The following is a 16,237-nucleotide window of genomic DNA, read 5'->3' as shown; positions in this document are numbered from 1 at the left end:
GGGAGCACATGTGATGTTACCTACCCTAGGGGACACGGGGAGAACATGTGAGGTTACCAACCCTAGGGGACACGGGGAGAACATGTGAGGGTACCTACCCTAGGGGACACGGGGAGAACATGTGATGTTACCTACCCTAGGGGACACGGGGAGAACATGTGAGGGTACCTACCCTAGGGGACATGGGGAGAACATGTGAGGGTACCTACCCTAGGGGACATGGGGAGAACATGTGAGGGTACCTACCCTAGGGGACATGGGGAGAACATGCAAACTCCACACAGAAAGGCCCTTTCGCCAACCCCGTCTTCGGGTATGGGCACGCAGGACCTTCTAGCTGTGAAGCGACAGCACTACCAACTGTGCCACCGTGCCCCATTACCCTATAATAATTTACATGACTGTACATGGTTTTTGAAGAACATATTGAACAGCATTATTGACTCACCTTAAGGTTGTTGATCTGCGTCTGAGAACAGAATGAAGAGTTGGAGTTATAAAGGCTGAACAGAATCGATAGGGCCTTTCTGTGTGGAGTTTGCATGTTCTCCCTGTGTCCCCTGGTCTCTAAAACGATAGTTACGTATGTAACTACGGTTCTATGAGTCCTGAATGACCGCCAGAGGCGGTGCTTTAAGCACTGAATACGTCCCTTCGCGCATGCGCAGTCGAGTATTTTATACCAACAATGTCGGTTGACCCCGTGATGACCCGGAGTCGTCTATAACTTCCGGCAGTCGTCCGGGGCTCAGTCCCTACAGAATCTTCTCGCGAGAACACGAGGATTCTGAGTGACAAGAGTGCCTCTGGCGGTCATTCAGGACTCATAGAACCGTAGTTACATACGTAACTATCGTTCTATTTCGTCCCTGCTGACCGCCAGAGGCGGTGCTTTAAGCACTGAATGACTTATACCAGCCAAGTCACGAGGAATCCTGATTACAGACCTCAAAGGGTAGAACCGGAGGATTCGGGGAAGAGGGCCACGTCCACTGGGTGGGGAGTGGCAACATTCACCCTGTAGTACCTTGAGAAAGTGCCTGCCGAAGCCCATGAGGCGGCGGCACAAATGTCCTCCAAGGGCACCCCTCTCATGGCAGCCCATGATGTGGAAATGCTCCTTGTAGAGTGGCACCGTACCCCTGATGGTACGGGGAGGTTACTTGCCTCATAGGCGTGGCTGATTGTGTCTACAATCCAGTGGGACAGGCGCTGCTTGGAGGGAGCGCCGCCTTTGTTCACACCACTATGGCAAAAGAACAGCTGCTCTGCTCGCCTGATGCGTGCAGTAGCTTCAATGTAGGCTCTCAGGGCCCGGACTGGGCACAACAGCTCCAGTTTGTCTGTCAGCTCCCCAGGTGGGGGGTTGAATCGAGCCAGCCTGATAGGCCGGTTGAGGTGAGCCTGCGACAGCACCTTCGGGAGGAATGCTATGTTTGGCCACAGCGTGACCCCCGAGCCGTCTGCGTTCCACCTCAGACATGATTCGCTGACTGACAGCGCGTGCAGTTCACTGACACGCTTTGCCAATGTAATGGCCAGGAGAAGGGCTGTCTTGCATGACACCCACTTCAGCTCTGCCTGTGCCAAGGGTTCGAAGGTAGGCCCGCACAGGGCGTCCAGTACCCGGTTAAGGTCCCATGAGTATGAGAATGTGTGCTATAGAGCGGAGCGCACCACTTGCCGCTCCAGCACATTGCCGTGTTCGGCCCAGTAGACTGGCATAAACTTCATATGGGTCCCATCAGATTCAAGACATGTCGACACCCGTCTGTCTTGCGTCACGAGGAAGTATGTAGATCGGACTTCCCTTAGTGTGACTGAGGATATACAGCCTCTGTTGCGCCCTTGGGCAGGAGGACACATCACTCCTGGTCTGATAGTAGGGCTCTCGTCATGTTGCTGATAATGGCCATTTTGACCCGCCGGATATGGGGGGCTGGCGTCAGAAGGCACTGCACAGCCCGGAAAGTCACAGTCACAGTCAGGTCCCTGCGTGGGACGCCAGGGAACACGCTGGCCTCTAGTGTGGGCCGGCGGTGATACGCGAGCTCCGAGGGCAGTCAAGATGATTTCATCAATGTTGGAGCTCGGCCCTTTGGGAGGCGGGATGTGTCGTAGGCCTGCAAGCTGCAGCCTGGTCTTCCCCCCCTGGATGGTTCGCTCCGGCGATTCTCGCCCGGCTGAACCACCTAGTGCTCCTGGCTCCTCAGGGAGACTACGGAGAGTTGGCCTAGGCTCATCAGTCAAGCTTGACTGTGAAAACCCGACTTGGCGACGGGCTAGAGATACGATGGACATCAGCCGCCCACGCTCTGAGGACATGACGCCAATGCCTCCAGTGACACACCAAAGGTGACTGAGCCAGTATTAACGTTGCCACTATTAAGTGTGAACGGGAGGCCCCAGTGAGCAGGTTGTCTGTGCTCCTGCACTGGGGTCGAGGTCACCTAGCGTTCTGCCGCCGGGCCTCGTTGGGGAACACAATGAGGGATGCAATGACAGGCTTGGTGGCTGGCATGTAACCCAGGCCAGCCCTTATCGCCTAGTTCAAATCTATTAAAGTGTCACGTCTGACTTTTCCCAATCAGGGCAGGGCTGCCAGGATTTCACCATCGGTATAGAGATGGGAGAGGGCCCTGATCGTTCGCCCGGCAGGCCTGTAGCTGTCTCAGGTACAGGCGTGGGGGACGGCGAACAGCAAGAAGAAGGCGCTTGGAGGAGCCGACTGCCTGCTTTAGTATGCGTTCCACGGCTATGCGCATGAGCTGAGAAGTGGGAGGCCGGCTCTGATGCCTGGGAGGCACCGCCTTCTGCATCTTCCTCATAGTCATGGAAGTGCGTAGCTTAAGCTGTCGGGGAGAGCACATCAACCTCGAGTCAGTTGTGGCATCGGAGAGGTAGGCGCTTCGGCACCCTCCGAGGTGCCTAGGTGTTATCTGAAGTGAGCATGGCCCTCATGCGGGCCAACTCTGCAGATAGCTGAGCCCTCTCGGATCTGCTGTAGTCAGCGGTCAGACCTTTTCCTCCTGGCACACGGGGCAGGACCAAGGTCGGCTCACGGCTGAAGGAGAGCTTCACACGAGGTACAAAAGTGGGAGCTCTCCATTGTGGTGGCACCGGTTACTCTGGACCGGCCGGTGCACACAAGTCCCAACTAGCCCAGGGCGCGGACGCTACTGGTTGCTAGGTGTTGGCCATATGCTTGAGGGAGCGCATACGCTGTCTGTACCAGCAGAGGCTTTCGAGGTACGAAAGTGGGTGCTCTCCGTTGTGGTGGCACCGGTTCCTTTGGACCGGCCGGTGCACACCAGTCCCAACTAGCCCAGGGCGCGGACGCTACTGGTTTGCTAGGTGTTGGCCATATGCTGCAGGGAGGGGGCGCGTACGCTGCCTGTGCCAGCAGAGGCTTTAACTTAGATCGGCATATAATGACTTAATCGAAAAACTGAATGCTGCTATACCTGCCGCAGCATGTGAATATGCATTTACGTTTATGCAAATGCTCATTGCAGCACTTTGAGATTCAACCAGATGTAAAGTGCATCATAGAAACAGCACACAAACGTTGCTGTTAGATAGACTGTGCGACCTGCATGGTCGCGGTGGGGGAGGGGAGCTTTACGCTACCTGTACCCCCGGCGGAGGCTTACTTATAATTTATGATAATAAAGTAGCCTTCAGTCAAGGTTTGGACGCTGCTATGTAGCAGCTGTAGTGTTTCCTATGTGACCGTTTATCACGGCACTATGACGCTTATCCAAACTCCAGTGCATTATTATTTATGTTTGCTAGTCCAGAGCGAAACAAAAGACACTTCCAATACACTAGTCACGTGTGCACTACTACGCATTCATGCTGGGAGGAGGGAGCGCTACCGCTGCCTACCCCAGCCAGGTTCGGTTAAATAAACCGACACAAGCTAGTTTTGGAGAAAAGGCTACAACCGATAGCTCCACCGATAGGGGCCACCTGCTGAAGGAGGGGAGCGCGTACGCTGCCTGTATCAGCTGCAGCTAATGAACATAACAAGCTATACACCAATAGCTGTTAATAAATGCTTGAGCTAACAAACGATTAGTAGTAAGTAACATCAAGCTGGCCGTATGCTGGAGGAGCGGAGCGCATACGCTGCCTGCCCTGTACCAGCTGGGCCAACAAACAGTAAGGCAAGCTATATACAGATAGCTTTTTATCTTCAATAGTATAATAAGCGCTTGGGCTACAACTACAGGTAGCAGCGCCAGTTAGAGAGCTATGCTGGAGACCAGCTAGGCTACTAAAAAACAAGACAAGCTATAGCCTGTTCATAAACAGCTTTAACTTTAAGCTACTGGTAGCAGCTGTGAGCTACGCTGTCAGCAGCGCCAGATACTCTGTGCTGGGGACCAGCTGGGCTAATAGGACCTACAGGTACCCAGGGGCACTAATCCGACCTGTGGGAACAAACCAGGTTGCACCCACTGTATATGCAAAAAACTGTTAATGGAGCTTTGAGCTCCAGACATACTGGTAGCAGCTTCAGCTAGGCCCACTACTGGGGGCCAGCTGGGTTAACAACCAGACAGGCTATGTACACCAGTAGCTGTTAATACTATTTTGCTACAAACTATACTGGTAGCAACATCAATACCCTGGGAGGACGCAGGAAGCTGCTCCTGTACCGGGCTGATAATAACAACAATACAGCTATTCGCAAAAGCAGTTAAGCTTGAATGCTGCCAATATCGGTATATGGCTTTGGCCAGCAAGGCTCTTGCCATCACCAGCAGGGGCTAAACAAAGCTTAAAAAGTAGCGTGTTTAACAAACGAAGGTAATATGACAGTGTTCTTATCCTTCGGCAAGTCTTATAGTCGCTTATAATAAGCGCTAGCGTTCACAGTCGAACAGACCTCGTATGCAGAGCAGGGAGGCGGCGCGAACGCAGCCTTTACCCACACACAGGAGGTTATGCCATGATAAGTATATGATATCATATGAACGTCTGTTTAGCGGGGATAGCGCCGCTTTAAACGATAACGTATCTTCTGTCCGGGGAGGGTTTTGTTAGCCTTCATTACCGGCGAGAGAGATTGGACGCTCCTGCGTCCACGTGACATGGGTTGTCACCGAGTGCCTCCCTCAGATGTTGGGGGCCAAGGCACCCAGGGCAGAGGTCATGCCCATCCTCTGGCCGCAGAGGAGCCTGGCAGGAGGTGCACAGGTGGTGGCGGGGTTCGTCCATTGGAAACCCGCAGATGTAGCCCAGAGCGCGGACGCTAGTGGTCGCTAGGGGTGGAGCCGTAAACTGGTAGGAAGGGAGCGCGGACGCTGCCTGTGCCAGTAGAGGCTACTGTAGCTGCTAAAGGCCGCTTAGCTGGAGGGAGGGGGCGCGCACGCCGCCTATGCCAGGTAAGGGGTGCTCTAGCAGAGACCAGTATATATGATATATATATAATGATATAGTTATATATATATAATTTCAGAAAAACCAACCTATAAAGTGGCAATGGCTCTGTGCCGAAATTAAAGTACACTATTTGAGAACAAGTGACTAAATCAGTCAAGCCAATTCATATAACCGGGGTTACTGACGTAACCTCGCGGTGGTGCTATATAGCTGGCCAGTGCCAGCAAAGACTCATTCAGAGAGGCAGAGTAATATAGCAGTAAATAAGTACACTTATAAGTAGTATAAGTATAAGTATAAGTAGTATAAGTATAAGTAGTAAGCAAATAATAATAGCGTCGACTCACGTGCTGGGAGCGGGTAGCGCTAACGCTTGCCGTCACTAGCACTGCGGCGCAGCCTTCGTGGGAAAACAAGACAGCGTAAGCTGTCAAAGAGAACGAGCTATCCGTTCACTTTGACGGGTGCTAAACGGGACGCTCAGGTCGCCGTTTGTAGCACGCGGCGGTGCTATATAGCTGGCCAGTGCCAGCAAAGACTCGCTCAGAGAGGCAGAGTAATATAGCAGTAGATAAGTACACTTATAAGTATAAGTAGTATAAGTATAAGTAGTATAGGTAAGTAGTAAACAAATAATACTAGCGTCGACTCACGTGCTGGGAGCGGGTAGTGCTAACGCTTGCCGTCACCAGCACTGCGGCGCAGCCTTCGTGGGAAAACAAGACAGCGTAAGCTGTCAAAGAGAACGAGCTATCCGTTCAACTTTGACGGGTGCTAAAACGGGACGCTCAGGTCGCCGTTTGTAGCACGCGACCGTGTGTGTTGCAGGGAAGCAGCGCGCACGCAGCCTATGCGAACAGGGGTTGTCTGCTTACCTTGTTCCCACGGGGAGAGAAGACGATGTGAAGCCCAGCTCCACTCGAAAACGATACAATAATAGTAGTATTAAGTCGCAGTCCCTGGAGGGCGAACGCACGCGTCACAGCTCCGACCAACAATGGTCGCGGGACTACCGGCGACTTAGTAGTAGCAAAGCAATAGTTCTGTTATCGTGCAGTTTAATTCTGCTGTAGAACTCTGTGCTATGTACAACTTGCGCAAAGCGAGAAGAAATTAGGGACTGAGCCCCGGACGACTGCCGGAAGTTATAGACGACTCCGGGTCATCACGGGGTCAACCGACATTGTTGGTATAAAATACTCGACTGCGCATGCGCGAAGGGACGTATTCAGTGCTTAAAGCACCGCCTCTGGCGGTCAGCAGGGACGAAATAGAACTACCTCCCCCTGGCCAGCCGGGGCGCCTGATGGAGGGGAAAGGAACTGGTCGGAATAACGTGTCCCTTCCACGCGCTACGTCCGGCCGGGGAAATTCCCCTCTGTCAGGTGAAAAGAAGCAGCTTGGACTCCTCATGCATAGAAGGAGGCATGAGGTCAGTCTGCTGCCCCCCCCCAGGTTGGCAGAGGAAGTGTAGCGCCCAGGACTACATTAGATAATTGGCACTGGGTGAAAAGAAAACTGGGTTACAAAATAGTGGGATAAAAAAAAAAAAAAAAAAAAAAACTGTCAGGATGTAGAAGACATTTTTAGAATCTGATCTCAGGTCAGAATGGGTTCAAAGGTTTAACAGCAGACAGATACTGTGTTTCTGATCTCAGGTCAGAATGGGTTCAAAGGTTTAACAGCAGACAGATACTGTGTTTCTTGACCAAATAAAAACTGATATGCGTGCGTGCGTGCGTGCGTGCGCGGTTGATTACATAATGACAAAATCCTGTTCTGGTGTTTCCCCGTTCTCTTCCAGGTGTATTCTGAAGATGGACCATCATTGTCGTATCCTTTTAACCAGTGCTTGTTAACCCATTCTGGGTGGGAACTCCTTTTGGTGTTTTAAAGCATTATGTTATACTTTAGCTATTGAACCGGTAAACGGGTTTAAAGAGGAGGGTATTACAACGACATCAAGGCCCGCCACAATACATTTTAGTTTGACTAAAATCTTACTAAAATCTTATGATATTAGGTCGACTAAAACATTCCAGGCGACTAGACTAAAATGTGACTATAAAACTAAATGAAAACTATCCATGATGAATGACTAAAAATAAAAAAATGTCGCTGTCAAAATCAACCAGACACGTTGTATGTGGACCTTAGCGGCGGGTTCCTTCCTTCCACAGCCTGGCTGAACAACTGCGTGGGTCACTTCAACCACCGCTACTTCTTCTCCTTCTGCCTGTACATGACGCTGGGCTGCATGTACTGCAGCGTCAGCTGCAAGGACATGTTCCTGCAGGCCTACGATGCTGTCGAGGTGAGTGAGTGAGACCGCTGTGTGTGTGTGTGTGTACACACACACAGCGGTGTGTACTGTGATGTAGTACAGTCTACAGCGATAGGCAACTTTGACGATGGAGAGGGCCACTATAGTCCCACACTCACTCCAGATGGCCACTATAGTCCCACACTCACTCCAGAGGGCCACTATAGTCCCACACTCACTCCAGAGGGCCACTATAGTTCCGCACTCACTCCAGAGGGCCACTATAGTCCCACACTCACTCCAAAGGGCCACTATAGTTCCGCACTCACTCCAGATGGCCACTATAGTCCCACACTCACTCCAAAGGGCCACTATAGTTCCGCACTCACTACAGAGGGCCACTATAGTCCCACACTCACTCCAAAGGGCCACTATAGTCCCACACTCACTCCAGAGGGCGACTATAGTCCCACACTCACTCCAGAGGGCCACTATAGTCCCACACTCACTCCAGAGGGCGACTATAGTCCCACACTCACTCCAGAGGGCCACTATATTTCCACACTCACTCCAGAGGGCCACTATAGTTCCACACTCACTCCAGAGGGCCACTATAGTCCCACACTCACTCCAGAGGGCCACTATAGTTCCGCACTCACTCCAGAGGGCCACTATAGTCCCACACTCACTCCAAAGGGCCACTATAGTTCCGCACTCACTCCAGATGGCCACTATAGTCCCACACTCACTCCAAAGGGCCACTATAGTTCCGCACTCACTACAGAGGGCCACTATAGTCCCACACTCACTCCAAAGGGCCACTATAGTCCCACACTCACTCCAGAGGGCGACTATAGTCCCACACTCACTCCAGAGGGCCACTATAGTCCCACACTCACTCCAGAGGGCGACTATAGTCCCACACTCACTCCAGAGGGCCACTATATTTCCACACTCACTCCAGAGGGCCACTATAGTTCCACACTCACTCCAGAGGGCCACTATAGTCCCACACTCACTCCAGAGGGCCACTATAGTCCCACACTCACTCCAGAGGGCGACTATAGTCCCACACTCACTCCAGAGGGCCACTATAGTCCCACACTCACTCCAAAGGGCCACTATAGTCCCACACTCACTCCAGAGGGCGACTATAGTCCCACACTCACTCCAGAGGGCCACTATAGTCCCACACTCACTCCAGAGGGCCACTATAGTCCCACACTCACTCCAGAGGGCGACTATAGTCCCACACTCACTCCAGAGGGCCACTATAGTCCCACACTCACTCCAGAGGGCCACTATAGTCCCACACTCACTCCAGAGGGCCACTATATTTCCACACTCACTCCAGAGGGCCACTATAGTCCCACACTCACTCCAGAGGGCGACTATAGTCCCACACTCACTCCAGAGGGCGACTATAGTCCCACACTCACTCCAGAGGGCCACTATAGTCCCACACTCACTCCAGAGGGCCACTATAGTTCCACACTCACACCAGAGGGCCACTATATTTCCACACTCACACCAGAGGGCCACTATAGTTCCACACTCACACCAGAGGGCCACTATAGTTCCACACTCACACCAGAGGGCCACTATAGTTCCACACTCACTCCAGAGGGCCACTATAGTTCCACACTCACTCCAGAGGGCCACTATAGTTCCACACTCACACCAGAGGGCCACTATAGTTCCACACTCACACCAGAGGGCCACTATAGTTCCACACTCACACCAGAGGGCCACTATAGTTCCACACTCACACCAGAGGGCCACTATAGTTCCACACTCACTCCAGAGGGCCACTATAGTTCCACACTCACACCAGAGGGCCACTATAGTTCCACACTCACACCAGAGGGCCACTATAGTTCCACACTCACACCAGAGGGCCACTATAGTTCCACACTCACTCCAGAGGGCCACTATAGTTCCACACTCACACCAGAGGGCCACTATAGTTCCACACTCACACCAGAGGGCCACTATAGTTCCACACTCACACCAGAGGGCCACATTGTATATTACTGTCGTAGCAAAAATAGCCGACCTACAAGCAGGGTTTCCAGCGTTACATATTAAAGGCCGTTGTTGTATTGCCTCGTTTTAAAACATTTAAAAGGGGGTTAAAAATAAATGGAATAAAACACGATGGGGGGGGGGAATTAAAAGTAATGCATTTAATGGTTAATTAAAGAAAGTGACACCGGATTAAAAACGGCGTACTGTGCCTTCCAGGTTTATCTAACTGGCCCTAACTGTAGAAGCTGTGCTGTACAGTAGCTTCCAGGTTTATTTAACTGTAGAAGCCGTACAGTAGCTTCCAGGTTTATTTAACTGTAGAAGCCAAGGAGCTGAAACGGGAGAGAACATCTGTTGGTTTCGGGTTTACCGCCGGCCGCCGGGGCAGGAGAAAGGGCTCACCTGGCTGTTGATTGGGAGACAGATTAAGGAGTAAGCCGATGACTGTCTGCCGTCTCTGAATAGTAATTTGGTTGAACGGTCACAAGGCCACGGGCCTCCAGAACCCTCCGGGATCGCTTTACCACTCTCACTATCATGTTGGGACGTGTACGTACGGTGTAACTTATACCCATATGGCGAGTCCATGCCAGGAGAAACACCCAGCTGGAGGACTTGGGGGTGTCGGTTACAATGTTTGTAGCCTCGGGAAACCCAGACGTTTTAATTTCCAGGGAGAGAAAGAAAAAAGTCTGGGACCGAGTCCACTTCAATTTGGCATAGAGTAGCGCAAACGTCGATCACTCTCTGCTGATTTCTGATCGTCTGCACCTTTGTTAAATTGACGCACACACGTACACACACACACACTGTCTCTCTAATTAATTAATCTCATGTTGCGCAGCTGCGTCTAGCTGCCTATGCCATAGAAAGGTTCCAGTCTGCAACATTTGTAACTGTCAGTGTGTAAAGGCTTTAAAATGTCATCCGGGCCTTCTCTAAGAGAAGTGGATGCCGTTTCTTTTTAGACAAACAGAAAGGGTGACGACACAGTTTGTTTCCCATCCTAGCAGAAAGTTCATTGCATTCACCTGGTCGCAGTCCAATTCTAGCTGTAAAATCAGCAATTAGCCCTTTGCTAAACCCCACCCCAAGAAGCGATTGTCCAATGCCAATCCATAATAATACTAATGACTGTAGTCTTACCGCTTTGAAAACTCCTCAAAGCGCTTACATTCTAAAACCTGACCTGAGGTTTCTGAAAAAGAATATGTTGCTACATCTATAGCAACAACTAATGAGACACAGAGGCATAGTATAGGTTGCAACAGGTCTAAATGGGTTTGCCAATAAATTATCAATAAGAAAAGTACTAAGATTTACAACTTGCCAGCCCTGCTTAAAAGCTGTTTTTTCTATGTTTTCTTTTTCTAGCAATACAGGCTTGTTCAGGAAGCATGGGCTGCTTATTGGGCTGCTGAAATGAAAATACACTCATACAATATGAGCGGACAGGTACAGCTGCTAGCTAGTTGCCGTAGTCAACTAGTCGTAGACCATTAGAGGGCAGGTACAGCTGCTAGCTAGTTGCCGTAGTCAACTAGTCGTAGACCATTAGAGGGCAGGTACAGCTGCTAGCTAGTTGCCATAGTCAACTAGTCGTAGACCATTAGAGGGCGCTCCATATGTGGCCAATACAGAATTCATTCCATATGTTGATCTGACCCCTCCATGCCAAAGCGCCAGCACTCGCCCGGCAGTCTGTTGTCACCCAGGCGGATATGTTGATCTGACCCTCCATGCCAAAGCGCCAGCACTCGCCCAGCAGTCTGCCGTCACCCAGGCGGATGTGTTGATCTGACCCCCCAGACCAGCACTCGCCCAGCAGTCTGCCGTCACCCAGGCAGATTATGTTGATCTGACCGCCCATGCCAAAGCGCCAGCGCTCGCCCAGCAGTCTGCTGTCACCCAGGCGGATATGTTGATCTGACCGCCCATGCCAAAGCGCCAGCGCTCGCCCAGCAGTCTGCTGTCACCCAGGCGGATATGTTGATCTGACCCCCCCATGCCAAAGCGCCAGCGCTCGCCCAGCAGTGTGCTGTCACCCAGGCGGATGCGTGCCTTCGACCTCGCCCTTTCATGAGGAGGTCGCTTCTCGCCCTTAGGCGTCTTTAGTCGACTGGAATGCCAAAGACAACTAACACTGTATTAGATAATTGAACTTGCGACCTCTGTTCCCGTCTCGTGCGTAGAGCTACTACCAGACTCCTCCCCCGGCGTTCACCTTCAGAGAGACCACCAGCCACAAGAGCATCATCTTCCTCTGGGTTCTCACCAGGTGGGTATACCAGCCCAAGGAGTGTGTTTTTGTTGTGATCTTTGTGTGTAGGTTGTTGATGTTGTAATGTCACCTCCCTGCAGCTCGGTGGCAGTAGCTCTGGGGGGGCTGACCCTCTGGCACTCCATACTCATCACGCGAGGAGAGACCAGCGTAGAGCGCCACATCAACAACAAGGAGCTCAGGCGCCTTAGAGACCAGGGCAAGGTGAGTCAACATGCTAATGTTATAGCGCCTTAGAGACCAGGGGAAGGTGAGTCGGCATGCTAACGTTACTTAGCGCCTTAGAGACCAGGGCAAGGTGAGTTAGCATGCTAATGTTACTTAGCGCCTTAGAGACCAGGGCAAGGTGAGTTAGCATGCTAATGTTACTTGGCGCCTTAGAGACCAGGGCAAGGTGAGTTAGCATGCTAACGTTACTTAGCGCCTTAGAGACCGGGGGAAGGTGAGTCGGCATGCTAACGTTAGTTAGCGCCTTAGAGACCAGGGGAAGGTGAGTCGGCATGCTAACGTTAGTTAGCGCCTTAGAGACCAGGGCAAGGTGAGTTAGCATGCTAATGTTACTTAGCGCCTTAGAGACCAGGGCAAGGTGAGTTAGCATGCTAACGTTACTTAGCGCCTTAGAGACCAGGGGAAGGTGAGTCGGCATGCTAACGTTACTTAGCGCCTTAGAGACCAGGGCAAGGTGAGTTAGCATGCTAATGTTACTTAGCGCCTTAGAGACCAGGGGAAGGTGAGTCGGCATGCTAACGTTACTTAGCGCCTTAGAGACCAGGGCAAGGTGAGTTAGCATGCTAATGTTACTTGGCGCCTTAGAGACCAGGGCAAGGTGAGTCGGCATGCTAACGTTAGTTAGCGCCTTAGAGACCAGGGCAAGGTGAGTTAGCATGCTAATGTTACTTAGCGCCTTAGAGACCAGGGGAAGGTGAGTCGGCATAGTTAGCATGCCACCACTAACTAACGGTTAGTCTGGTTAGTTACTAACCAGACTCTCACTGTGTTACTAACCAGACTCTCACTGTGTTACTAACCAGACTCTCACTGTGCGTCCCCAGGGGTTCAGAAACCCGTACCACCACGGCAACATCAACAACTGGAAGATCTTTCTTGGTGTGGAGAAGAGGAGGTGAGTTACAATGTCACATTAACTGCAACCATACTGTACGAACGACAATAAAGATGGAGCGACGCGTCTAATTCTAGTCGAATCCTAGTCCGCTTCAAATATGGTGGACCAGACGAGGTATTGCCCGACACCAGGGTTTTAATGGAGGAGTAGGTACTAGGTAGTAGGGTGACCACCTCTAACCACTGCTGATGTACTAGTTCTATTGTATTTTAACATACTCTACCATACAGATCTACTAGTTAAATTAACATAATACAGATGTAATGGTTATATTGTACTAGTTAGTGTATTAAAATACGCTACCACACGGATGTACTAGTTAATATTGTATTAACACACTACTAGGGCATTCATTTACAAAATAAACAACCCACAAAGCTACATTCTAGAGAATTGGAGATAGGAGGTTTCTGCTTGCCAACGTTGGTATAAATGGTGAAATTGTTCCGCCTTTTCTTTGTCTCCGTCAGTCACTGGGTGACGCGGGTCCTCCTGCCCTCCGGCCACCTCCCCCGAGGAGACGGCATCGTGTGGGAGTGCAGCTTCAGCCGACACGACGACCCCATGGCCATCTGACCCTTTTAAAAAGATCGTTTTGTGCCATATAAGACATTACGTATACATGTGGGAAGGAGGGAGATACGAGAGAGAGAGAGAGCAGAGAGGGGATGCTAAACGCCACCTGGTCGTCGTGAGCTGAAGGATTCAGATCACAGAGAAGAAGATTGTGTGCACATCTCGATGCCTATGTTTAGGCCGGGTGCTGGATGGATGTCGGGCATCAAGGAAGAGAAAGAACATCCGCACACTCGTTTCCATAGAGCTCCGAGACTTACTTTATTTAGAGGCAACAAAATGCAACGTTTCCACCTACAAGGTCTTCATCAGGCAAAGATTTGCCTTGTAGGTAAACGAAACGTTGCAGTTTGTTGCCTCTAAATAACTTTATTGAGAGGCAACAAAATGCAAAGTCTCGGAGCTCTTGAAACTATAGCGTGCGGATGTTTTTTTTTTCCTCTTCCCTGAAGGATTCAGAGCCATGGCGTGAGCTCGGTCCACTCTGTGCCTTTTACAAGTAAAGCAGCACGCGAGGACTCGTGGAAAAATCAGACTCGTCTGAAGTGAGTGGTGCTGTACTGTACTGTACTGTACTGTACTGTACTGTACTGTACTGTACTGTACTGTACTAGCCCTCCTCCTTGGCCTGGCCTGTGTGTGTGTCTGCGTCTGCATATTAGGCTGTGCAACAGTGACACTTGGTGGTGAACAAACGCTATTTCCGTGCTCGGACAGACCTAGGGACCCAGCCAGGGAGAGACCCAGGGACACACATAGCTGTATATAGGAGTGGTTGCACCACTCAAAAGACATGCATGGAACGGACACACACACACACACACACACACACACACACACATACCACTCGGATCAGGCCTCCGGATCCCGATGGGGGAAAAGACCTCTTAGCGTCTCTCTCTCTCTCTCGCTGGCATCTCATCCTCCTTTATGGTTCTAGAGGGAGTGACCAATCTCGTCTGTGTGTCATATATATATATATATATATATATACATACACAGTACCAGCATTGCATGATTTTTCATCATGACTGTGAAATTCTGTTAAAGTCATATTAAGGACTATGGAGATTCTGTGATGTAAATATTCATTTCGAATAACCTTTTTGTTTTATTTACATATTAGCGGCGCCGTATCACGACAAAATGTTATGCGACACTTTAGATGTAAAGCAGCTACGGACGGTTCCCACACGGAGAGGTATACGTGGCAACGACAACAAGGGGGAAATTAACCCATTCTGACCTGAGATCAGATTCATACGAGGTTTCCGCCGGACACACACTGGTCTGATGAACCCATTCTGACCTGAGATCAGATTCTAAAAATGTCAGTCGTTCTTCGATTTTTCAAAAAATAGCAGACCTACAAGCTCGTATCGCGCCACTCGGTGGCGCGATATGAGCTTGTAGATCTGCTATTTTTCAATAGCTAAAGCATAACATGATGCTGACACCAAAATGGGTGCCCGGTCAGAATGGGTTAAGAAACAACCTGGAGCGGTGGACCTGGCTCTATGGTGGACCTGGCTCTATGGCGGACCTGGCTCTATGGTGGACCTGGCTCTATGGTGGACCTGGCTCTATGGCGGACGGCACAGTCTGCACGGACATGACAAGGAAAAAACTACAGCCATGGCATCCTCCCCTCGGGGCCACTATAGTGGCAACAGCTTCGGGAAGCCAATCCTTCCCGGTGGATTCTGGGTATTGTAGGATCGGACAAGGAGAGAAGGGCCGTGTTCGGAACTTAGAGTATATATATTTATAGAGAAGGCACCCAGAGGAAATCTTGAGGCGAAATGGACATAGTGGCCGAATGAAGGTATTGCAGCCTGGCCCCAAACACATGAACGCGCTGTCCGTTGACTAACATTGTACACGTTCACGACGGACGACGCTCGTGCGCGTTCAACGGCAGCGCGTTCATGTGTTTGGGGCCACTCACCATTGCAATCCGTCCCAGAATGCACTCTGTTCCTACCAGGAAGGAGGAGTGAATCCGCCTCATGTGCTTTTGAGCAACTCAATGCAAGTGGATGGGAGGAGAACTCGGGTGTCTTCTCTATAGATATATATACTCTATGGTTCGGAATCATCATGGGAAACACAAAAATGGCCCCTTTTCTAAAGTAAAGGTGGTGGTTGCATTTTAATGTCATGTTTACACATTGACATAGAAGTCTGTACGTTTTGAGATCGGAGTAATTCTTAAAACACACTTTAACCCTAGCCTAGTCCCTATTCCGGGGCGAACATTAGGCAAAAGTATAGCAGATCTACGAGCTCGCAGCGCGTCGCGACACGGTGTGAGCTTGTAGATCGGCTATTTTCGCCAAATATATTAAAGTGTTGAGCGGAAACAGGAGGGTTTAAAGCACCTTGAAGGACTGTCATTGTTGTTTTCGTCGACTAATACTATGACGAAAAATGTCCGTCGGCTACGTTTTTACACTGACAAACTAAATAAACTAAGCTACGATGACTAAAAAACTAAGTCTAAATATATTGACCATTTTGTCAACAAATAAAGGGACTAGTGGACAAGAGATCTAGTACAAGTCATTTTACA

At 50.5% G+C, this 16,237-nt stretch overlaps 1 protein-coding gene across 1 annotated transcript; it reads left to right on the top strand.

The window, feature by feature from the left end:
- Positions 1 to 5,099: 5,099 nt before the first annotated feature.
- LOC310874746 (palmitoyltransferase ZDHHC16B-like) lies at positions 5,100 to 14,610 on the top strand (the record flags this gene model as incomplete). Its single annotated transcript, XM_083787610.1, has 7 exons — positions 5,100 to 5,197; positions 7,196 to 7,224; positions 7,572 to 7,705; positions 11,875 to 11,960; positions 12,044 to 12,167; positions 13,016 to 13,086; positions 13,560 to 14,610. The coding sequence occupies 7 exons, from the start codon at positions 5,100 to 5,102 to the stop codon at positions 13,663 to 13,665; spliced, it is 648 nt and encodes a 215-aa protein (XP_083643736.1). The 3' UTR covers positions 13,666 to 14,610.
- Between the last annotated feature and the right edge of the window lie 1,627 nt (positions 14,611 to 16,237).

This window comes from Protomyctophum parallelum, assembly GCF_964188405.1.
Source record: "Protomyctophum parallelum genome assembly, chromosome: 17".
Classification (NCBI taxonomy): Eukaryota; Metazoa; Chordata; class Actinopteri; order Myctophiformes; family Myctophidae; genus Protomyctophum; species Protomyctophum parallelum.
Note: the sequence above shows the minus strand (reverse complement) of the source record. Positions and strands in the feature narration are given on the sequence as shown.